Source organism: Pundamilia nyererei, unplaced genomic scaffold (assembly GCF_000239375.1).
Source record: "Pundamilia nyererei isolate P.nyererei 1_Seehausen unplaced genomic scaffold, PunNye1.0 scaffold00101, whole genome shotgun sequence".
Classification (NCBI taxonomy): domain Eukaryota; kingdom Metazoa; phylum Chordata; class Actinopteri; order Cichliformes; family Cichlidae; genus Pundamilia; species Pundamilia nyererei.
Window position 1 is genome coordinate 815,891 of NW_005187502.1, and position 25,198 is coordinate 841,088.

Sequence of the window (25,198 nt, forward strand, 5' to 3'; positions counted from 1 at the left end):
CACACACACACACACACACACACACACACACACACACACACACGCCTGTCAGTGTCTCGTTCCGGTTCATTCTCCTGGTTTTGCAAATATTTCTCAACATTTCTTGATGTTATTCCATCAAGTAGTTGTTGAAGTATTTGAGTGTTTTTGCAGTGCTGGTGACACTGCAGCAGCAGAAACTGGAGACACATCAGTGTGTTTAAAGTTCATAATTCAAAATGTATATTAACGCACATTTTACATCTGCTACATTTCCAGTAGTCACGTTTCAAATCTCAGCTTGGCACAGAGAAAAGTCGCTGCCACCTGGCCACAGATGAAAACTCAACACCGCGTCACAACCCAGCCTTTTTCTGTCTGACATCCAAAAGATTAGTCTTGCTTTGACAGCAGAGCAACAGGTTTGGATTGCTGATATGTTTTCTCCTAAAACACGCAAACAAATCTTTTCTACAACCAGACGAGCCGTGGCTTTGCTCATGAATAATTAAGCATTAGATATGCTGAAATGAAAGCCTTTTTTTTTTTTGGAACACATTTTTATTACATAAAAGCAACAAAGTTACAACACAGAAGGGATGCAGATGTAATAAAGCCAGTGGCGGCAGCAGCATGACTCATAATTTTGCAGTTTTTTGCTTGTTAAGATCGTCTTATTGAAATGCACCTATTAGCCTTATCCATGCCGGACTCCTGAGGCCTGGAGGAGAAGTCTCTCTCTTTTAGCTTGATGTCGCCAGTCTAGCCCCGGCCATTATCTCATCCCAAATGTCAATATTGCCATTTTTATGAATCTGATTAGTCCATAAAATGCCAGAGGGTCTTGAGATCCCAGTGGACTTCCGTGAACCTGTGGTAACATCATTGTCTGGTCCTTCCTGGCAGAGATCTGACATCACTTTAGCCAGATGGCAGGTGAAAAGGCTTCTGGGATTTAGTGTCTTTTTTTTCTTTCCCCCCCTTGTTGGACTTTCTGACAACTACACACAGCTAAGCCGATCATTTCCATTGTTTACCTCGTACAGAGCCATGCAAAAATACACCAAACTAGCTTCGGGGCTTTATAGATGACTGCACATCATGCAACATTGCATCAGGACTCCATCAAAATCTCATTCTGCAGATAATGCTGAGAAAATGGGATTTTGGACAGCTAAAAATAAACAAGGCGGTCTACGGGTTGGAAGAGGGAATTGGGTTAATCCAGCACTGAAAAATGGTGATTGTTTGAAATGTGATTACTGTTATTAAAATACACACACATGAGATGGAGACTTCTGTGGGGGGTGTGGGGGTTCTAGTTCCTTTCAAAACCTGCCAATCATCTGCGAGGAGCCGCAGTTGGGGATCAGAGGTCGGTTATGACCTGAGGTAAGAGGGAGATGTAGCACGGGTGGGAGGTAGCGTGCTTGTGTCCGTGCGTGTGTGGATGAGCGAGTTACCCTGCAGCACATACAACATCTGGAACCAGTGAGCAGTGCAGAGACTGCTGCCAGGGTCACCACAGTGGGAGGTGCCCCCCCTCCTTCCTCCTCCTCCTGCTGTCCTCACCCCTTTTCCTCTCTTCGCCTCACTGTACATCCCTCTTCTCCCACAAAGCAAGCTCTCCTCCCTCCCGTGCAGCACCCTGACTGAGCCTTGTTAGTTGCAGACAGACGGGCATTCACATGGAACCCCTCTCTGACACAGGAAAGCCCCGTGAAAGGGGCTGCTCTGTGGAAGTGATCCTGCGGAGAGCAGCCGCATGGAGGGGAAGGAAGGGGCAGGAAGGACGTAGATGAGGCCTAACTGTTTCCCTCCTACCTTATTTTGTTAGAGGGCCGAGAGAAGAAAGCCACGTTAGAGGTTTACCTCTGAGAATCTCCTCCTTATATATGATCAATATGTGAAAGTTTGCTGTAAGCTGCGTTGCTTTATCTCATTACTTCCTTATTATATATGTATGATACATTTCAGCTTCAGAAGCAGAATTAATCATTATTTGCATATCTCGAAATAACCTTTTTAAATAACTCAACACTACTAAATCCTTAAAATATTATACCATTAATCTGGCTTTTTTTTGTTGCGTTTGTGCACACTAATTCAGAACTCCTGCCTGACATTTTCCCTTCATTGTGTTCCTGACAGAATACAGGCCAAGACGCGGGAACTCCGTGAGAAGCAGGCAAAAGAGAGAGAGTACGCAGAGATCCAAGATGTCGTCAGCCGCACCTTCAGCTCAGACGAGGACCACACTTACGCCGGCATTGGATCGCTGTGCTCGTCAATAGACAGCAGCACCATAGACCCCTACAGCCACCCCTACCATCTCCCCCAGAGTCCTCTGAGCCCGCATCCTCCTTCCCTGAACCTTCAAGACAACGGTCCTCCCCTGGAGGCGCTGTACGCCCAGGTCAACAAGCCTCGCAATGGACGCCCCGCAGCTCCAGACAGGTAAAGGATGCCCCAAAAAGCAGTGCTTTTTTAAACTCCATACCTTTCTTGTTCATTCAAACGACACTAACTAGCATTGCGCCTTTGCATCAGTGTAGTTGCTTTACACCTCATCTATAATTTATACACAGTAATGTGATTGTATTTGTTCGCTCCTACTTGTCGTGGGTGACTCGTACTTTGCAGAAAAACAATGGATTTCACACGAGGTTTCACTGCACGCTCCGTCCCACAAGACATTCCTCCCGTGCAAGCACCTAGGTGAAAGAATAACAGCAGATTATCAGTAATTCTCCATGTGTTACAATTCCACATCAAGCAGTTGCACTTTTTTTTTCTTTCCATTACTCTTGGATCACAGGTAATACTCCATGACTTCTCACATCCCTTTCCAGACAGGCACATTATACCGGCTTTCTAGACAAAGGAGGGAAGTCTGCTTTAATATAAATATTTGATGTGAAGACAATGCCATGTTTGATATTACTCTTTTAATAGGTGCCAAAAATCCAGTGTGAAGCCAGTGTTGCCCTCCCATCGTGTGTGTGTGTTTTAATTTGTTGCTGTGATTCAAAAGTAGAGTGCTTTTCTTTCTTTCTTTTCTGTTTATTTTTTAAATTTAAAGAAGAGAAGGCCTTGTGGGACAAAGCACGCAGTAAACACCCCTGTGAAATTCATTGTAAATAAAAGTGGTTAAATATAGTTTGCCAGCTCAAAAAAATGCTCGTTTTTCAGCTCAGTTGTACTGTGTTTTTAGCAATCGAGAATTCTCACCAGTCAGTGTGGTCACATTAGGAGCCTGCTATTCTCATGGTCTCCCATAACCTTAGGGCGCTGGATAATTCCCACATCCTGTGATTGACAGCTGTCACTTGGGGGCACGTGACCTTTCACTTCTAGGCACGTATGTGTTAACAGAGGACGTATGTGTTAACTGGGGATCCAACGTAATCACAAATCACTATGGCATATCATGGAAATGTAACTACACGTAGCCTTAACACATCCTGCAACTACTGTGAGTATGTTACATTCCTCCTGTGTGTTTCAGGCTACTTTTGCACTGCGTTTTTTTTGAATGGATCAATGGGATCAATTATTAGAAAGAATTGTCGTAGCTCACAAGTGGATAGTTTCAGAATAGATGTGAAGGAATGTACACAGAAGTAAAAAAAACTGCAACAAAGGGTAGCAACTCAGGAGGGGAAAAAAACCCAGAAATCCCAGCATTTTATTTGATCCTCTGGTGGCTAGCACTGCATATAAAACACTGGGACACGGCCACAAGGTAGTTAACAAGAAAGCACAAAGCACAAGCATCATTGCTCGCCTAGGTTACGTCATAGGCTCAACCAAGAGTTGCAGCTAAATCAGCTTTTAGTGTTGGAGGAGGCTGGACCAACTCCCTGTGTGTGTCTATGTGTTTAAGGAGGAAGATCCTCTGTCAGTAGAGATGATGAAGTTGTCTGTTTCCTGTGATCGCTGATTTAATCCATTTACCAAAACATCCATAGGTATGGATAAAAGCCACTGATTCATATTTTTAAAGTCAAGGTCACGTCTGCACGTTTCTACAGGTAGTGTTTTTGTAGTCATAGCAACTGCAAACTTCTTATGGAGGAACTGATGGTGAATAAAGAATGTTTGATTGGTTTTCAGCAGCTGTGTGTAGTCAGATCACAACATGCTGGTCAGTGATGCACTCGAGACGCTCTGTGCAGGGATACAGTGTGAGAGCCTTAGTGTGAGACAACCATGTGAACGACTTAACTGCCAGAAAAGGACATTTAACCATCAATCTGCTTATTGATCATCTCGGAGAAAGCAACAGTCTCCCTGTATGATGGGTCTGATTGTCAACTCTTCTGTCTTTTCTTCTTCCTTTCTCTTGTTATAGCTGTGTTTCGGACACATCTTTACATGTTTCTCTCAGCATCTAATGCCTACATAGTGGTGCATGTTAATCATAAATCCAAGCTTACAGTAAGTTTGGGGTCTGAGCCTTGAGTACTGATAGCACAGTATGGATTTTCTTCTATGTAGGGATGGGATTAGGCGTCGCAAATGTTGTGAATTGATTGGAAATGTGCACTCCATGTTCAACAGCGCGTTTGTGTTTTGCACCTCTTGCTGCTTTGCATATCTTGTGTATTCCAGCCAAAGCTTGAATGCATGTAATATTTGCCTTTCTGCCTTTGAGAATAATAATATTCTCTGGTTCTTATTTCGCTCAGAGGCTTTCTATTTGCAATTTGAAAGAAAAAAAAAAGAGCTAGCAACACATCTGCATTTCAAGACTCCTGTCACTTGTCTATCATAACAAACATAAACAGTAATTTGCATTTCTAAATTAAACTTAATGGAACTTTCATTGTCAAGAATAGGGCGCAGACACAACAGAATTTACAATCATTTCTGACTAATCCATGTATCGAGGCAGCGAGATTGGAGTGAGAACTTTTGATTTACCTTGCAGTTATATGACTTACACTTTCTTTCTTCACTTTTTAATCCTGACACTTGCTTCTTATTTTGGAGCATCGGCAGCGATGACATGAAGTGCGTGTATGAGGCGAAGAAAAAAAAAAAGGAAAGAAAAGTTGAATATTGTTCATTGAGCTCGGCTCATTCGCGGATGTCAGTTTTCAGTATGAAAGAGAAGAATGAGCAGCATTTAACCCTGACCTGGATACTGTTACTTCCTTCTGAGGAGGCCCTGGAGAAACACACTGTGATCAAAGCGGCAGATTAAGGATCCTGTTTTACTCGGTTGTTTGAGTGATACTCTGACAGAGTTGAGGTCTGCGGTTAGAACTGCTATATAAAAAAACGTGTCATTGCCTTTTAACCTGATCAATTTCTACCACATGACCCTGTGCACTTCATAACAAAAAGCATCTGTAGTGTGCAACAGTATACACTGTCTAAAAAGTAAACACATTTATTGCATGTCATGCCAAAAATGCATGTTGCATAAGAACATTTTAAAACAAGCAGTTTATTTGTGACCAGCAAATAAATACCGACAAGTAAATACTATTATATGTGATTAATACGATGTCAGAACTCCTGATTTTCATATGATCACTAGAAGCAAGGCACGGTTGCATAAATCTTGTCAGGAACCAAGAAAAGAGAATTTGGTTAATATTAGCTAAGACCATGTGTACCAATCAAAATAAAGCCTACAAAACAAAACATATTAAATACTCAACAGAGACAGAGAACTTGTATATGCACCTGCCTTAGCCGATTAGTTTTCTTTCTTCCTTCGCTCATTTGCGTAGCTTTGAAACAATCCTCATGCGTCCAGGAGTCGATGTTCCCACTTGTCTGTTTAACATCGTCTCAGAACTTTCGTTAATCAAATTAAGTTCCATTCAGTTTTATTCATATAGCACACAACCAAAACAACAGGCCTCAAGGCTCTTGCAATGTAAAGACCCTACAGTAATACAGAGAAAACCCCAACAATCTGAGAGCACATTCCCAAGAGCAAGCACTCGGTGACAAAGGGAACGAAGAACTCCCTTTTAACAGGAAGAAACCTTCAGCAGAACCAGGTTCGGGGAGGGGTGGCTAGCCACTGCAATCTGTTGGAGGTGAGCGGAGGGAGACGAGGAAAAGGGGTGTATAAATACACGAAGATTCAAAAGAGGTGAATGGAGAAGAAACACTCATTACAGCAAAATACGTTTAATTAGATGGAAAATCTTTCTTTAGCTTCAGTAAACTAAGCAGAGCTGCTTAGTGGCCCTTTGGTTTGGTTTTGGGCAGTGGTCCTTTTCAGAGGAGGTGGGGTCCAGCTGCTTGCAGATCCTGTTTTCTGTAGATTTTGGTTTTGCATCTGTGACTCACTTTTACTTCTTGTTTTTACATACAAGTGCTTTCATTTAATGCCTTAATTCACCCGTGACTCTGCGCAGCTAACAAAGCTGCATACTTGTTTATCTACTACAGTTCATAAGACGAGGCCACAGCTGGAAAAATAGCCTGGGTATGCTCCCCTCTCTCTAATAGACCTTTGGTAATGGAGCTCTAATAGGAAGGTCGCTGTGACTGTAAAGCTGGAATGAGTCAGACCTGAGCCTATAAAACCCTTAGAGATACGAGGACCCCTGGTCGGTGTGGGCGTCCAGAGATCCTGCCCGTGCTGTCGTATCAAGTTTTACTGTTCCTCCATGAGATCACGGTACAACAAGAGCTCATTTGACAATTTATTACTTACCTCCATGTTATTAGAACTGGCAGCTCCAGTGCTGTTTTGACAATGCTGTCAGACTCAGTAAAACTGAAGGGCACCAATAGACAGCTGGGATTTATTTATGTTCAGTTTTGTTAACGCCTTATATAAAGCAAAGGTAAATATCATTTGTCACACTGCACACAGAGTAAATTGCACTTGCTCTGTTACGAAGCTTACATGAGAGTGAGGCAGACGTAAACACCCGACCAGCGTTTCCTTTTAAGTTTGTTTCGTTTCACCTTATTAAAAAAAAAAAGGTAAGACCTAGCAAAATGGAGTGACCTCATTTCTTGACAGGCGGTTGACAAGTCAACCCTTCCATCTGCCAAGGGACCGGGTGGTTTGGGTGACTGGAACTGGATGCCGCGTTTCAGAACGACAACCTGACAGGTGCCAGGCTCCACGGGGTTTTTGGGAAGCGGGCGTAAAACAAAGCATCACCTTTGAGAGTGCAATATGATTGACTGCTGCTCCCATTACCCAGTTGACTTTCTAAAGCCTCTTAGAGCACGGGCAAGACAGAGTCAGGGAGACACAGAAGAAGAGGTGGTGGCGGTGGCAGCGACGGCGGGTGGAGAAACGATACGGAGCTCACGGCGCTCAGCTGTGCAAAGCCCTTGAAGTCCTCTGCAACTCAGCAGCTCTGCAGAGTTTGGCAAGCAAGCAGCGAAGAGAGGAAAACAACCCAAAGAAACACTCAGCGCCGTGTTTTTCTCCTCGCTCTCGCCGCACTGAAACTCAGTCAAATCCTCCACTTTGCATGGTCGTGAAATTGAATTATGAGGCTGCTAATGCATTTTCTGCTGCTGATAAAAAGGTCAGGCTTTTCATCTCAAAGGAACATTTTCTGAGCATCCCCCCCATCATCGCCTCGTGATTCTGCTCAAAGATGTTGACTTTTAAGGTGGGAAACGTTGAGACCCCCCCTCCGCCAAGTCGGTTCATAACCACGGGGCAGTGGAGCTGTTATCCTCCCATTGTCTTCAGATGAGGAACCACAACAGTCACATTCCAACACAGATGCACAATCTTCAGTTGGACCGCTGGATGACTCTATTAGAGTAATGCAGATGAAGAGTAAGTTCTCATTGAACGGCAAAGCCCCCCCACCCCACAATGATCGCTGAATCAGTCTGAAGTAATCACTTTTTTATTGTTTGCTCTCTTATTTTGGCGACTGTAATTAACTCTACAATCTGCAATCAGTCTCTGTGATTTTTATAGTCTATATTTTCATTTAGACGCAATCAAAGCGAGATTAACAACACTTTCTGACTGCAACATCTGTAGCTTTGATTAAATCCTACCTCTCAATAATTCATTGGTAAACAAATGAATCTTTTACGACCCTTGTAACGGCGTTAAGGCTTTAATAACGGCTCGTGAGCCGCTAATAACATTTTCTTCGTGTCCCCGAGGGAGTCGGATTGATATGTCTAGCATCAAGGAACAGTTTTGCTTTAATGAGACACATACATTAGCTGTAACGAATTACGCTTTACTGACTTGCTGTTAAAGCAGTTAGTCACATAACTGTGTTTGGTTTCTTTTTGTCAGTCCAGTTTGAGTCCCAGAGCCTTGGAAGCATTTAGTCTCTGAGAAAAAATCCTTGTGAGTTTTCCATTCTTTTCCCTGAGTGTCTGTGTGTAGCTTTGATATTAGTGCCTCAGTAATTGTAAGGCGTATTCCCTGTTCCTTAATCTGGAATGTTAGGTATTGTTAAGAGCACTGAGGATGAAATGGATGAGTCCTCGGGTGAATCCTCAAGGCGCTCAGCTAGCTGTACCCACAGGACAATCTGTGCACACAGCTTTTTAGACGTTTCAGTCCCTGTATGGCTTTGGAAAAGCCCCACGTAATATCTGTAGATAGGTTACAAATGAGGGGACAGCTCCAACACAAAAACTTTTGCCCTTTTCTCCCAGCCCGCTCTGTGCAGCGGCGATAGTGCAGGAGGCCTAATGCACCAAATGCACATCAGCCTTATCGCAGGGGTTTCCACACAGATAGCAATGAGTATCTCCCAGGCAAGGCAAGTGAATTATTTTCCTGGTCTGCTTTCATTCTTTTTTTTTCTTCTTCTTCTTCTTTTTTCTCTCTCTTTTGTTTTTAACCTACCACTTTGGAAAGGGCCCTGTGGGATGGATGTGATGAGATGGAGCGCACAGAAAGGCAATTTATCCTCCGTTTGTACCATTACATTCATTTAAGAAAGCAAACAGCCTGAAAGCATATCGAGAGAGAGAGAAAGAAGGAAGACGCGAGCGTGAGAGAGATATAGACCCACCTCACTTCAGCTCTACATCAAGTGGATCAAGCTGATTAAGGTTGCGCATGCAGTGTTTTATCAACGTCCTTTGAAGCCTGGAAGACATGCGTACAGTACCTAATGAATTTTCACAAGAAGATGAAAGGAAAAGAGGGGAGTGTGAGGCATACAGGGCAGACATACCCCAGCAGAGAATATGGAAAGGAAAGACTTAGGGGGAGGGCTTGTATATGGCCGGAGGATGCTGAAGCCTTGTTTGTTGATCAGTTCTAGAGGACCTTCCATTTCTGGCAATCACCAGCTCTAAATAGAGATTTAATCCACCGCTCCAAACTCCCTTGAAGACATCTAATCTGCAACCGACTGTATGGCACAGAGGAGATATTCACAAACTAACAAACTAGACGGGCATTTGTCAGGCCTGGCAAGTTTCCCTCTACAGTTTGGTATGAAGGTGATGATTTGTTTTGAAAATGTCACAGCGACTAATTGGGAGAAAGCTCTGAGAGAACACGCTGTTAGCAAACGTGGAATATATTTCTCCTGGAATTCAATCACTTAGAAATCCATGTTGATTAAATAACACGCGTCGCTCTGTGTGCCTGTTATGGAGATCTCCGTGAGAAATTCTGCTTTTCATGTGATAGATAACACAATTTTGCAAACTGATTGTGGGTCCTCTCCACTAACATGCACTCCAGAGCACTCCAGAAATAGATCAGGTGAGGAATGTGACGGAGACCCAGGTGACTGCCGAGCGGGTTTGCACTGTGGACCGTGTCAGCAAGCAGGTGGCTCCCATGCCTCTTCATCCTCCTTCAGCCTTATTTCCATCTCTGCCTGTCACTACAAGAATAGCATTCAAATAGATGCACACAGAAGTGACATTGAAGACATTGAAGTTGTTCCAGGTTGCTTAAGGCTTGAACTCTTACTGTAAATATAACTCGTGAAAGAAAGAGAAGCAAAACTGCCCAGTTGTGGAAACAAGTAGTTAATAGCTTTCTTTTACTGCTGTGTATTCATCAAAATCCATTCGAATAACAGCTGCAACTTAAATACTGACTAATAAGTGTGGTGTGTATTGTTAACATGTTGGTAATCTACAAGATTAAATCCATAGTACCAACACTGTGTCCTCTGTAAAATCTTTATATCAAAGCTTACCTTTACCTTGTCGTCTCTTTGTAACATGTGACATTATAAAGAGACCACTACATGAACATGAGAAAAAACATACGTTTAGTTGTCTCCTTCATCAAAAGCCAGACTGTGACCTACATGCTGTTTTCCAAGTGATTCCGGTGTTGCAGCTGTGCCAAGAAGTCAGTCCGTTCTAATCAAAAGCCGGTCAGTGTGTACAGGGGCACGTAATTAAATTTACCTTACCACATCTGAGCCAGTGAGCAAGTGCTCTCAGCACAGAGCAGCATAAGTTCCCTCTATTTTAAGAGCAGTATCCATATTCCTTTATCATACTACGGCATTGTCATTCCAATCCCCGTGCCTTGAACAAGCTTCCAGTGGCAAATCGGATCTCAGCAAAACCCTTTGTAATTACAGGGAGCTGAATGGGTGAGTACGTCCCAAATCCACAAGACCAGCCAGCGACACATTCCATCTGTCTTAAGCCTTCTTCCAATATTTGAGATTGACTCATGAGGAGGTACTGAAATAGTGCGCAGGACCATTCTTCTTCTTCTTTTTAATGTCTGTATGAACATTCGGTTAAGTTCTGTGAAAGTTTTGGACAGAATTTGTGATCACAGTGTGGGCCTTCACATTCAGTCTTTATAACTAATTGTGAATGGTGCATCATTTTAATTAAGAATGTTTGTGTGTTTAAGTAATAATATGAAAATGTTGGACAGACAACTTAAGTGTAGTTTTATTTACTTATGAAATCAATTATTTGCTTTGTTTTGATAACACTTGTTGGGTAGCTTACACCATCTTTTCTAACGTAGGTATCAGGTTTTTGTGTGTGTTAGCAGAGTGTATATCCTGTGGTTATCGAGTGAACATGGGACTCATTTCCTGACTGTTACTCTGTGGTCCCATATGTGCAGAATTAAAAAAAAATAAATTTACTAGGGAAAGCCTGGAGGCTTCCCTGTATATGTTACAGGGCACTGATAGGGCCCAGACTGGACTTTAGGGCCCCTTTAGCAAAAAGGGACAAATGCTTCATTACCTGAGCTGGACATGTTTGAGCTCACTGTGGGACCCGATAAAGCCCTGTGGAGGCCACCACACATTTCTAATGCCATCAGCGTGCCTGTAAAAATGCTCTTAGTCCCATTCAACAGAGTAATGGCAGCACACAGTCTTGTCGGACCACGGTAATGGGCTCATGATGTCATTGCGGATCATCGCAGACCTAAAGGTCTTAGAGCCTGGCTTGTTTTCAAAGAAAAGCGGGCTGTTTCAAGGGAATCGCATTAGCATCCCTCCGTTTCCACTGTACCAACTGTGGTGGGGTGGGGTTTGTTTGTGCCAAAAGAGATTACTTGGGAAGTTAATAAGCAAAGGCATTTTAACCTAGTCAGACTTATTGAATTGGTTCACTGATTGGACCAAATGCCATGTCGGTCCCAAGCAATAAGCTCTGTTATTCCTCTCCATTGTCCTCTTGTCTGGAACAGTAAAAGTAAGAGTAAAAATACAAGGAGACTTTGATTTCACTCATTAAGTACCACTAACATCTAGCTTTTTAGGAAACAAACAAATATTTTTGCTTTAAAATTTCAATTTTGTCACAATGGGCATTTTCGCTCTCCCGTCTCTGTCTTAGAGTTTGATATCGTGGTGTTATTGTTGGCCATTACCACTTAGAAACATGTGCAACTGTGGCCTCTCATCGCTCCACTATCTTTTAGCTTTACAGCTTTTATGGCTGATGGTCTGTAAGCGTCCCAGTGAGATGTCATCCTAGAAACACTTGTCTTCTCTGCCATGGTTAAACATAAAGAATAATCCCCATCCTGCAGTTATACGGCTATCATTAAAGGCTCACCGCCAGGCCGACCTGCAGTTAGTTTCACCACGGATAATGGCCGTGTTTTAGTGGTAGTCAGGGACGTCAATTAAAATCCACAGCTTTTCTTTATGACCTTTTGTAGGAAGTTGTGATTTATCTCTTGCATCTCAGCGAAGCTTGACTACCTAACTACTTTATAGCTTTCTGTAATGTTTCTATATAATGTTACTCTCATAATCATTGCTATAAACAGATGTCTGTGTATTAATATTTAGATTTATTATTTCTGTCTGCTCTGTACCAGGACTTTCCTTTTTCATTTGTAGATTGCTTGTAGTGTGAGAAGTCCAAACCAATAATGCTTGAGCAGACAAACAATCCTTGATTCTAGTGGAAGGGCAAGCTGACACATCACATGTAGAAAGGAGGGACTTGTTTTGAAAGGAACTAATTTCCTGGTCAATAAAATACCTTGAGTTGCTGTATAAAACTTTAAAATTAGTGACAATTTCTTGGATTGAGACAGAAAAACTTTGTTTGCTGGAAATGTAGTGTGTAAGTGATTTATAAAAAACAAACATTATTCAGCCTCTACACTATGGGTGTCAAACATAAGGCACAGGGGCCAGAATTGGCCCGCCACTGGTTGGCTTTGGCAAATGTGAAGGAAGGCACAAATTTTAACCTTGTTTCTGTATTTTCAGTCCTACGGCATGAGTAAGTAATAGATAGACAATAAAATTAGAGAACGTTGCTATTTTTTCACTGTCTACTATAGAAATGTATATATTGGACTGTCTGCTCAATGAGCTAACAGAACTTTTTCTGTCATTTTACACATTTATTTCTTGCAGTTTAAGACCAAAGCAGCATTTCTTCATGTTGAAAATACTGAAAAACTGAGACGTGTTGCTGAAATTTCAGTTGTTTCCTTTATGTTAAAATATCTCCGGTATTAGACGTGCAGTTAAACTTCTTTACACCAACAAAAAGATCCTCTGATCCGGCCCACTTTGGATCAAAGCTAGTTGTTTGCGGCCCACAGTGTAAAATGCGTTTGCATACAGGGTTTTAAAAGTCTTTATGGCAATAATTTCACAGTTTTGCTATTTTGAGGGAAAATTTACATTCATGCGATGAATAAAAAACATTTCCTAAATTATGCTATTCAGAGGTGCACAAACAGGCCAGATAAACAATTTAAAAAACCTGCATCTGTTGTAGGATCACATTTACACTATGGTTATGTTATTTGTCTCACTGTGTATCTACATAATCACATTATATCTCAGCTGACATCTGTTTCACAGCAGAATCGTGTTAACCTGTCATCTGAACCATGGAATCATCCTGGCATCCACTGAGATCATAAACTGTGAGACAAAGAGGTTAGACGTGTGTCATCGGTCATGGTCGAGTATTTCTAGCTCTTTTACACTACTATCAGGAGACAGATTCAGGTTAGTCAGGAGTTTTTTCATCTCTTTTGCAAGTTTTCTTTGTAAAGAATAAAAAAAACTTTCTACATGACATTTTCAGAACGAATAAGAATCTATAGTGTTGCTATTATCAGCAATACCTTTGAATGTTATCTGTAATTTTCATTTTGTAGAGGACTCGGTGCATTTCCACAAGGAGATGGAGCAACATAAATTGATAGCGAAATGTCCAACCCTGAAGCTCAAGTGGTTTATTTAAGTGATTTAAAGCAAGCGAATGTCTCTTGTCTCTTGAAAATAACATTTCGTACATGGAGCAAGACAAAGATGTTCTAAATATGATGGTGATTTTTTTTTTTTAAGTGTGGCGAAAGGGAAAAAGGCAGAAAATTTGAATTGAACAAATTTTCCTTCCCCTTCATTTCACCTGCGCTCCATCATTGCAGAATCCTTTCTGCTTCGTTAATGTTCCTTTTTTCCAACCTTCATTCATTCTTATTCTTGTTCTCCCACTTTCCTGATGCACGCTTCCACTCCCTACACTACAGTCGGGGGGGACTGTAGTGTAGGGAGGGGCCCTCCCCACACACACACTACGTCTGTCTTTATCTGTCTTTCGCCCCCATTTTAAACCAATGCCAGGGATAGTGCACAAGCCCCAGCTATCAAGCTGTAATGAGCATGTTCACTAAAGCACTGATTCATCAGAACAAAGAGAGGCAGAGAGAGCGAAGGAGGAGGATGGATGACAAGGGAGAGAGAGAGACTCTGGAGTGTATCCTTGAATGGCTTTGGACTGTAAACCCCTACTGCTTCCTCCTCCTCCTCTGGCTCTATTTTTCCTAATAGCCTCTTGGGCTATTTCTGGGCCCCTTTTTAAATGGGAGGTGGGTGGGAGTGAATACAGTAAAGCAAGGGTGTAGGGGAGCATTTGTGCAAGTGTGTGTGTGTGGGGAGGGGGTGCTTGGCCCTGCTGAGGCACTGAATAAGCACTCTGACTCGCAGCAGGATCAGTGGTAGCAGTGGTTGGGTTGTGTGTGTGTTTGTGTGTGTAGGGGCTCTCTGTTTCCACTGGAGACGAGAGAAGAGACGTATACGCACGCTCGCACGCACACTCACTCACACACAAACCCCACAATGTGGAACCTCCAAAGCTGATTAGTCAAACTTGTGATTTCCAATTTCAAACCCGCGACACAAATCCCGCACTTAATATTCATGCAGAAAGTGGTTAGGGCTCCTTGCCGTCCCACGCTGCCGTTGGGCTGTGGGTTAGGTGGCAGCTGGGTAGGTGGGTGAGTGTGTGTGTGTGGAGGGGTGGGGGGCGGTGTTTGAGTAAATAGAGAGAGGGAGTTGCCTTTTAATCAGCTTAGTTAAAAGGAAGGAGATGATGAAAAAAGAGGATGACAGGAGAAGAGAAAGTAATGGTTTTTTGTGGCTTGATTGGGTAGGTGGGCCATTGGTGAAAGCAAGCAGCCCACACACACACAGACGGGGTGGACCATGTTATCAGGGGGTGCAGAGTGACAGAATGAAACCCCTGTCTAAACAACCACCCATGTCTCGTTTTGTTTATTGTGTATTGTTTTTTAATCTTTTTGACCAATGCAGACAGCCGGCACAATTTCATCTTTATTGGGGCGCTTTACAGCACGTCTTTCTCATCTTTTCCTGTGCGTGCGTGTGTGTACGTGCAGTCTCTTTGTCAGGGTACACATTCAAACATTAACACGATTACAGCCGACGTCTGACAGATGCCATTTCTATTTTAGCGAGGATGATTTCAGTGGCGCAACTGTTTGTTCGACTCCCCCGCCCGTGTCTTTTAACCTTGTAATCAGAATGGCGTGCTGCATCATCGTTGCTCCCAAAACACAGGCATTGGTGGCTAGAAAGAAGGCAAAGTGTGGAAAGAAAGAGTGAGAGTGGTTAAATTGTGAGCACGGGATGCTGAAGTGGAAAGTAACTAATGATCCCTTATGATTTGATTTCTGCTGTTTCTTGAAATCGAATTTTAACCTTTGTTGGAGAAAGAGTAACTGGTTACATCACAGGGTGGTGGAAAAAAGCAAAGACAAAGAGAGGTAGAAGACAAAATTCAAAGGCAGATAGATCACCAGTGAGTCCCAGCTCCTGGAGAGAGAAAAAGATTGTGGTATAGAAGAGGGTTTTGACCTCCCACGCCTCGCCGTCGAGGCCGCAGTTGTAGATTTCCATCCCATCATTTATCCGCCCATCGTGGAGAGGTGCAAGCTGTATCCAGTCCCCACCACACTCCATAACTCAACCGCTTTTCTCCAGAGAGGTGTTCGCTAAACACCGCCTCCCTCCACGTCTCCTCCTCCCCAGCTCTCATCGCACCCATCGGTCTGTCTTTAAAACAACCGTTAGAGACATAAAAGGCAAGCAGTCCGCAACCCTCTGCTGTAACTCTCCACATATCTGCGAGCCTCCTCCTCCTCCTCGTCTTCCGCGCTGGCCTTGGGGAGAAGAATGCAGCCGACGAGGATGCTCCTCAGGGAGGCTTTAGGAAAAATGGCAGCGATTGAGTCTACAGGGGCTATAATTCACCAGGCAGGCTCCATGATGCTGTGACACGGTTATTAGCCATATAAATTGGAGCTGTCAGTGTGTCATTATTGCTCACATTCATGTGAGACCATCCCTCTTTTTTTGTTTACTTATTTGTTTTTAACCAGCTTTGGCATCAGATGCTGAGAATACTTCCTTTTTTTTCTTTTTTGTATCATGGCAGAGCGATTGATGCCTCTGGCCAAAATACTTTCCTTTTGTTGTTAGTTTGCTTTGTTTCCCCCACTATCGGAATGAGAATAAAACACACACACATTGGCACAGTTACAGGACATAGATGTTAATTAGGTGGCTGTGCGCCTGCAGTGTGTTGACAGCAAGTAAACACAATGGCAAAGCCTTCATGTGTCAACGTTGTTTTCTGGAGGTTTACTGGAACAGCGTTTCCAGCGTTACATCACTGGCTGATAAACAGATAATTAGCATTTGTGTTATTAGTTTTTATAGATAAGCATCTTATTATACCTGTTAACACGCCTGAGGAGCGAAGGTTAATGAATTTGCCTTTTGTTAGATTCCAAATGACATTTTTAAAACATTCAAAACATATATTTTTAATAGAATTGTTTCTTTTTCCCCCCCAATATCTTTACTGAGAAGAGAGAAAACGCCACACTTGCTTGTTTATTTGGCTTGCTGGTGATTCTTAAACAACACAAAAAGGACTAACAGAAACAGAGGAAATGATGTAATAACAGAGAAGACTTTTTTAAAGGGGCTCTCAATTGAATTTTAATTGGCTGATGAGTCAGGAAGAATACAGTTTGACTCTTCCTATATTTGCCACATTACGGGTTTAGGACATTTACCTGACAGAGATACAGGTGCAAAATTACAAGAGTAGAAACATTTGTCCTCATTTACAAATGCCCGTGTGGAAATTTAAATAGTAGTGTCGAGGGGGAAGACAGTAAAAGGGGCATCTTTCCATTGTGTTTTCCACGTGCTTCCATGTTTCACACCTACTAGCTGAAGAAGATGACAACACTCCGTGAGAATTTACAGCACAAATGAACCAGCTGCTTGATGAGAGGCTAACTTAAGGCTGGACAGTCCTGATCCCCAAGGATTCCCAGAATCCCATCCAACTGCCGTCTAATAACCTGGCCACAAGTGACCATGTGGTTAGTGCCTCAGGCAGCAGAAACTCTTGAAGCGAAGATGGCCATAGGGATAGCAACATCAGAAAGAAGGACCATATGAAACTTCAAGCACCGAGGACTCAGAGAAGAGCTTGAGAAGATGTGAATGTAACAGTGGTCCCAGTTGTAACTGGAGAACTCAGTGCGGTGACCCCAAAGTTATGGGAGTGGCTCCAGGAAAACCCAGGAACAAGATCTGAGATCTCTGTCCAGAAGAGCGCAATCCTAGAACACAGCAAAGACAGCACAGGTCCTTCAGGCTCCCACGGCTCTGGTCGAGGACCCGAGCTTGAAGGATAAAGACCTCTGGGGTGACAAAGGAATTTATTTATCTAAGAGAAAGAGAGAAACATATCTAAATTGATACGTAAGTGGCACACAGGCTAAAATTAAGGGGATATTGAATAGCGATTCCCCTGAGAGTTTGTTTTGTTGTTTTTTTTTTAAAAAAGCTTTTTGAGTCAAAGTTGATAAAGACTAGCAGGCTATGAGAAAAAGAAGAGAGCTGGTGGAGGATAGGGAACAGCTGATCTTTCAGCCCCAGATAAACAAAAAGAGAAAGAGAAAAATCCAGATTCTACTAAGTCTGTTAGCTGATCTCAAAAATAATGGCAGCATTGCATCTACACTACATCATACAACATGTATGTTGTTGTATCTTGTACATTACCTTTACATTCTTGTTTGTTCATACATTTTGCTAAACAGTCATTGTCATGCAAATCTGTAAATAAGCATTCATAAAACAGTGACACTGTTGATTCTGTTCTCTTATACAACAAACATGTAGCTACCTTGAATATGTGCAATTTGCACACAGATTAACACACTGTAGGTAAATGAGGGCCATTCTTCCTGATTTAACAAAAGTAACACAGCACTTAATTGCTCCCATTTACACACGGAGCACAGTTCTCACTTCAGTAAAATATCAGCTCAGATACTGCGCCTTAAACAATTAATGCTAATGTTTCCTTCACTTGTGTGAAAATGTTTGCTTGATGATGACGGGTTTTGTATTGTGACTCTTCTGGATAATTGTAACAATGCTGACGACATTGCAGTGCAGTTATAATTCTGTCACTTTTGATTCCTATCAACAGGAATTTTGGTTAGAACTTCAGAATCAAGGTTGGGAGTCTGTCTTTAGAATTACCAATTATCCAAAGTCAGTCAATAAATAAGTTGGATGTACAGGTGTCTGAGCTGTCAGCAGTTCTTTCTTCTGTTGCAGTGCCAGTCTTTGTACCAGACAGGATTATTATTTTTAGCTCAGAATCTTTCTTGTTCTATTCAGTGTCCTGTGTCGTGACAGTATCTAAGCACTACACATCAGGTACACGTCCCCCCCCTCTGGGTTTGGGAGTCTGTTTTATGAGCTGGGAAGCAGCGAGGTCAGGGTCTCTCTGGATTGTGAGATAAATAGACTGTTAGTCAGTGTTTACACCTGGGTCGGAGTGATATATCTCCTCCTGTTTAAGACAGACATAAAAATCTCATTCCCCTATCTTTGTCTGGCAGTCAAACGCCACAGCCCAACAGACCACAGACATGATGAGAGTTATGGGCTGCAGGTCTGATCGGTACAGTGTGCACAAGAAGAGAGACGATTTATTGGCAGGCTAACTTAAGGCTGTAACTTAAACTGACTGCATAAAATAAACTTGGTTCATATGCATCATGTTTCAACAAGACGAGTAAAGCTGAAGTTCTTAGAGCACACTGTAACACAATGAAGCCAAATCCATTGATTCGATAGCTAAAGGCTTTGCTAATAACACATATCTGAAAAAAATCATTAGTCACAGGTTTGTCATCCAAAGACCAGAATACAAAGGTAAAACAATATACTAAACCCAAATAGATATTCTAGAATTCTAATTTATTTATTTGTTTATTTTTAAAATCACCTTATGTCATGTCCCAAAAAAAAAGAACTGAAAAACAATTAAATCCCATAATCTATTTTTTCCTGGTCGAAAACAGCAAAGTTTTGTAACTTTTTTATTAGCTCTTAAGGGGGAATAGGAAGCCCATTCCATTAACTTCATTAAATGATAGCTCTTCCATAAATTGTGTGTGTGTGTGTGGGGGGGGCGGGGAGTCAGCTGCATCTTCAAATACTGCTGTTTTGTCAGATGCTGATGGCATCGCTGGGATATGCAAAGGTGCCCTTTAGCACTTGCGCTTTGGTGCATCGCACAAAGGAAGCATAGCAAGAGCGATGAAGTCCATATTTAGAAGATGGAGGGGGTGGTGGCAGGACAAACCAGAAGTTGTTTGCTGTTAAGGTGTGCTTTAAACTTTGTTTTGCTTCATTTTCGGTCGCTTCCTTTTTAATTTTGCTTCCACTTGCCTTCTTGGTTAGCTTTAAGCACTAAAATAAATGGTTAGGTTTAGGAAGAGAAAGTATGATTCTTTACAGCATTAACCCTGCACAGTGAAAAATGTACCTATTCCTTTCAAATGTCACGCTGAGCAGCCCATTACAAGCATCCATGTGTATATATCTGTGAGACACTGAACCAGCTCTGTGTCCTGGGAATGAGAACGTGCTGGGGAGCCATGTCTATATGTAAACTGAAGAGTTTTTGATACAATATAACAAATAAATGATCGAGAACAAGCGGGATGTGCGGAGCTGTAATAACTACAAAAGCACAAAGCTGATGAACCGTGCCATGAAGCTTTATGGGAAAGAGTTGTTTAAGATAGAAGAAGTTGGCTTTGTGCTGAGAAAGAACACTACAGATGGGAGGAGAGTGTTCATGGAGAAGTATAGAGAAGGTTGGAAGTTGGAGTTGCACTGCGTCATTGTGGATCTAGAGAAAACATATGGCAGAGTGCCAGAAGAGGAGCCGTTGTACCGCATGAGGGAGTCAGCAGTAACAGAGAAGTTTGTCAGGGTGGAACAGGACACGTGAAGTGTGCATTAGGTGTGGCAGGTGATGGGTTCAAGGTGGGTTTAGAATTACTTTGGGCATTGGCTGTGAAACGCTTGTTCTTTACGATGGTGATGGACAGGCTAACAGAAGAGGTCAGGTAGGAGTCTCCGTAGACTATGATGCAACTGGAAGAGAATCTGGAGAGGTGGAGGTATGCCCTGGAGAGAAGAGGAATGAAAGTCAGTCAAAGCAAGACTGAATATGTGTGTGAATAAGAAGGAGATAGGTGTAACAGTGAGTAGAGATAGTGAAGGTGGACAGATTTAAATATCTGTGGTCAACCATCCAAAGTAATGGGCATGAGAAGTGAAGAAAAGAGTGGAGACAGGGTGGAGTGGGGGGATATGAGTGTCAAGGGGGATTTGTGATAGACGACATGCAGAGGGCTGGTATATAGAGGAGGCTGCTATGGATAGGGAGACAGAGATAACCTGCAAAGATGACCCCTAAAGGGAGCAGCTGGAAGAAGAATTACTAAATTATATCATTCGCTTGACTTCAAGGGTGTGAAATTCTGTGACTGACCTTAATCTAAAGTTCAAAAAAACAAAAACAAATTATGAGTAAAAAGTGTTTCAAAGTACTGAATAGATGAAACACAGATTTAAATTTAAATAAGCAAAAAAAAAAAATCATTTTTGCTTATTCATTTCTTAATAACCTTCACCCGTCCTTCTGGGAACACAACCCCTAGAAATTTCTGAGCACACAAACGCACTCGAGCACTTTCAGAGGACGGCTATCAACAAGCAGGCAGAGCATATTTAATGTCCAATAATGTAGTGAGACAGCTCAACACATGAACAGCAACACAAATGTGCACACATGAACACATGCACATATGCCTCAGTGCCCGCACCAATATCGAATTATCCTGTCTGGTAAACACTTTCTTTCCAGACCACTTTGTCGTTTGAACCTAAAATTCTAATTTGGTTCTGCATTAAATTACCCACAATTACCTTTTCAGGGCTGCTTTAGTACTTTTTTCCTCTTCGTCGCTGTCAGCCCCTTGCCACATCATCCACTCTCTCTCTTTCACTCCACCTCGCTGTCTCTTTCCTTCTCCGTAAGGCGGACTCCTCCTTCACATGCGAACACGCGCACATGCCGGGCAGCTTAGGCGCCCTGAGGAGTAGCTGTCAATCACCTGTCAGGCTCCCAGGTCAATTTGCCTGACTGCCAAATGTGTCGTATCAGTGTGCTCCCCGGTGTCAAGAGCCCTCATTATGGGCCAAAGGCTAAACCAAGGAAGTGAATGAGGCTTTCCTCTTCATTATTTTCAGTCCCTCGTGACCTCCTAACCTTCTTGCACTCTCTACAACTAAAAACTTCAACCCCCCCAGTTCCCAACCCCACCCACCCATACCTGGCTGTAACAATACTCAAACAACCCATACTGTTATAACCATGTTTACTTGTTGCAGTCCTTTTTCATAGTGGCATGCTTCTAGCACCTTTCTTTCTTTGCTTGTTTTATTCCCTGTCTTAGAACATTCAGTTTCCCCTCAGAAGATCCCTGAAGGGCTAGGCACAAGAAAAGTGTTTCACAAGTGGCCTTGGAGATGTGTTTTCCCATAATGCACTCCAAATGGTGCCCACTGCTTCCTCCCTTTAATTGTCAGATTAAAAAAAAGAGACTGGCTTGATGCTTTTTAGATATCAAAAGCTCAGCCAACAAGCAACTGGGCATTCTTTCTTCCAACGGATGCCAATTGGGAAACTTTATCTTTATGCTCACTTGGGGTGACGATAGTCATGAGAAAGATGGTAGATCAGCCAAAGACTACACAGAAGGAGCTTGCTAATGATCTAAAGGCACCTGGGACCACAGTCACCATGTATACCATTGGTAACAAAGAAACCTTACAGTGCCTGCACGTGTGCCTGCTAAAGAAGGCACATGTACAGATCCGCCTTAAGCTTGCCAGTGAATATCTAAATGATTCAGTGAAGACTTGGAAGAAAGTGTTTTGATCAGCTGAAACCAAAATTGAGCTCTTTGACATCAAGTCAAGAGAAATGCTGAGTAAGACCCACATAACACCATCTCCGTAAGCGAGCAAACTTGACAAAGTAATAATATATTAAATTGTAAGATAAAGTGTCTCATCTTTTGAACGGGTTTGTTTTTGAGGGGATCAATCTGATCAGTAGAACCACCCCGAAGCGTGTGGAGTGTCTCATCGTTGGCAAGCTACCGTGACAGTGGAGTCGCATTGGCAGCGAAATTATTTCACTCCTGGTTATTAATTCACGAATCAATTAACTGTCATTGCAGCATCTGTCTGATGAATCGCATGTAATTAGCCCGTAGGTGTAACAGAGCCATCTTCTGTTATCTGTCTCCCCGCCTGCTTGCTGGTCAGGCTGGCTGATGTGAGCAGAGATGGGCTTTCCTGTGCATTAGCCTAACACAATTAAACTAATTATTGATTTTTGTTTCACCTCCACGCTATTCACGGCCCAGATAGCACTGTGTAAAATGGAAAAGGCCCTGATTTCTGGATAGATTAGATGAGTAACCAGAATGAGCGAATGAGTAAAAGCGTTTACTGAAGGACGTCGGTAACTTTAGAGTACTGTTTATTTTCAGTTCTGAGCTCCACACGACTATAAGGGCAGCAGTTTCCTATGATATGGGACATACATACAGAGCAGTAAACAAGGTTATCTGGAGACCTTGATGGCTTCACCTCACTAACACAAAGGCTTCTGTGTTTGTTTACCAGTCGATCTTATCAGAAAGTCAATGAATCACAAACAGCATCTGTGCATGTATTAAATATCATCCTTGGTGCAGGTCTACTCGCAAAATATACATAACCTGTAGCAAACACAGATTTTTTTCCTGCTTAATACAGAAAAAGCACTGACTTGCTTCACTTTTACGTACCAGACAAGCAAGCCAGCTTTCTAACACTAATTGCACAAAGACAGCTAATTGTAACACAAAGCGATAATAATGTATGTTCTAACTTATCTGAGCTATCAAAAGTGTTTATAAATATAATATATTGATCTTAACCTTAATGATCTCCTGTGTATAGCTATTTTATGACATTAGAAAATGTCAGAAATAAGCATACAAGTCATGATGTTATTTCCTTGCATGAAAAGTAGGCTTATTTGGCCACACTACGGCTGAGCATGCCACTGTTGGCACCGTTGCAAGCAGTGGGGTTAGATTGACTGTGTACCATTTGGCCTGCCGTGTGTGAGAATGTCAAGTGGCTTAACCAAAGTCTCATTCATCTTTGCCCCCTCCTCAGTTCATGCCAGCATCGAGCTAAACAGCGCTGCATGTAAAGTCTGCCCCTCGTGGATAAGCCTCATTCAGTCTGGCATGTGGTGCTTGACCACGATGGGAGGAGAACAAAACAGGAAGTGTGGCAGGAGAGACTCGGAAAAGTAGGGAGCATTCTTAAACCGGTTAGGAGGTAGGATAATCCTTCCTCCCCTACCAGGTGCTGAGAGAGGAGATAACTTGGGAGACAATAGCAACAACTAGGTCTCTCCATATGGTCCTAAGTGTGAGTGCGTGTGAAAGCTGCTAAGCAGCAGAGAGGTGGGCAGGCTGAGTGACTGGCTCAGTGGGTGTAGGGGGAGAGGGACTGGCATAGAGAAGGATAACAAGAGTGAATGGGAGGGAGTGAGAGGTCTTTGTTTTTGCAGGCTCAAACAGAGATTAGTGGCTTGCTGATGTTTTCTGTCAGTAGCCACACTGTGACGGCTGCTTTGAGGGGCCACAGCTCAATGAAAGTGAACGTGATGAGATGGCCCCCTCAGCTTAAAGCCTTGATGACTGATCTGTTTCTGAGAGCTACTGGATTGACCCTTTGGGCTGCTGAAAACACTTAGATAGTGCACACACAGTGCTTCACTGATAAGGATACAATTAGTCAGTTGTAGTTTTACAGGGACATAAAGGGACAAATTCCTTAATGTGAATACATTTTGCTTTTTATTTTCACTTACTGGGATATGAACACATCTTCACTAGCCTAACCACCTTTACATCAATGATTTTAAACACCAGTTTACAAACCTGCTTCTGCATCACTATCTTGCTAGTTAGCTTGCTAACATGCTAGCTAGAGGCATAAGTTATTACAATGTGCTACTCAAATTATTTAAACCACAACTTAGACCCCTCACACCCAACTGGTTGCAAGAGATGGCTGCCCCTCCCTGAGCCTGGTTTCTTCCTGGTAAAAGGGAGTTTTTCCTTCCCACTTTCACTGAAGGCTTGCTCACAGGGGGATTTTCTCTATGGTGTAGGGTCTTTACCTTGCAATATAGTTCTTTGAGGTGACTGCTGTTGTGATTTAATGCTATATAAATAAAAGTGAGTTGAGCATAGTGTGGTATAGTGTAGTACAGGATCATTGTCCTGTTGTGTGACATTAATTCGGCCAAGCTTTACAAATGGCCAATGACTCTAGAATACTTTGATATACAGAGGGGTTCATAGTCAACTTAATGGCTGCAAGGTCACCAGGTCCCCCGGCTGCAAAGCAGTTCATTACCTCTCAGTTTCCTTCAATTTTAAACCAGCATACACACATTTCACTTGGTGGCTAGTAAAATATTAATGCGCTTAGAAAAGAATTTACACTGCTGTAGGTACTGCTTTGCTTGTTATGTTAAAATAACTAACTGTTCGAGAAAAAGAGCCAAAATGACCCCCTCTGTCACCCCAGGTCCCTTTGTATAGCCCCAGCCAGAAAAAAAGGAAAGCTGGCTTATTGTGTCTTTGTAGGGTCCTGTCACATTTGATTGATTATAAAACCCTGATAAAAGTGCAGTACAGCAAGTTTCCCCAGTTACCTCACCGCCCACTCAGAGGCATTCTCATATCTGGCAGCCCCCATCGTGAATTCCGCGTTTCATGCTTCCACTGTTTGAAAAACTTTACGTCTGCAGAACTCTGCGCTCTACCTTTTATAAAAGCAAAAGTCTGCCAGACTGAGACCAAAGAGAATGAGGCCTCTTTGTTTCTTTTTGATTTTTATATTCATACCTGTATTGCCATCAGTAGTGTCAGATTACAGGCAAAATCACTTTTAGCTTTGACCTACATTTTTATATATTGCTTTTTTCTTTTCTCTCTTTGCCTTACCTGAAAATTCATCAGTCAGTTGACGGT

The 25,198-nt window shown here is 42.5% G+C and overlaps 1 protein-coding gene across 1 annotated transcript in view; it reads left to right on the top strand.

Moving 5' to 3' along the window:
- The window catches only part of LOC102205917 (partitioning defective 3 homolog), a 346,721-nt gene that overhangs the window by 270,928 nt on the left and 50,595 nt on the right, over positions 1 to 25,198 (top strand). The window contains exon 21 of the mRNA XM_005740561.1: positions 2,131 to 2,436. Within this exon, the coding sequence (XP_005740618.1) occupies positions 2,131 to 2,436 (306 nt within the window). The remainder of the gene's footprint in view (positions 1 to 2,130; positions 2,437 to 25,198) is intronic.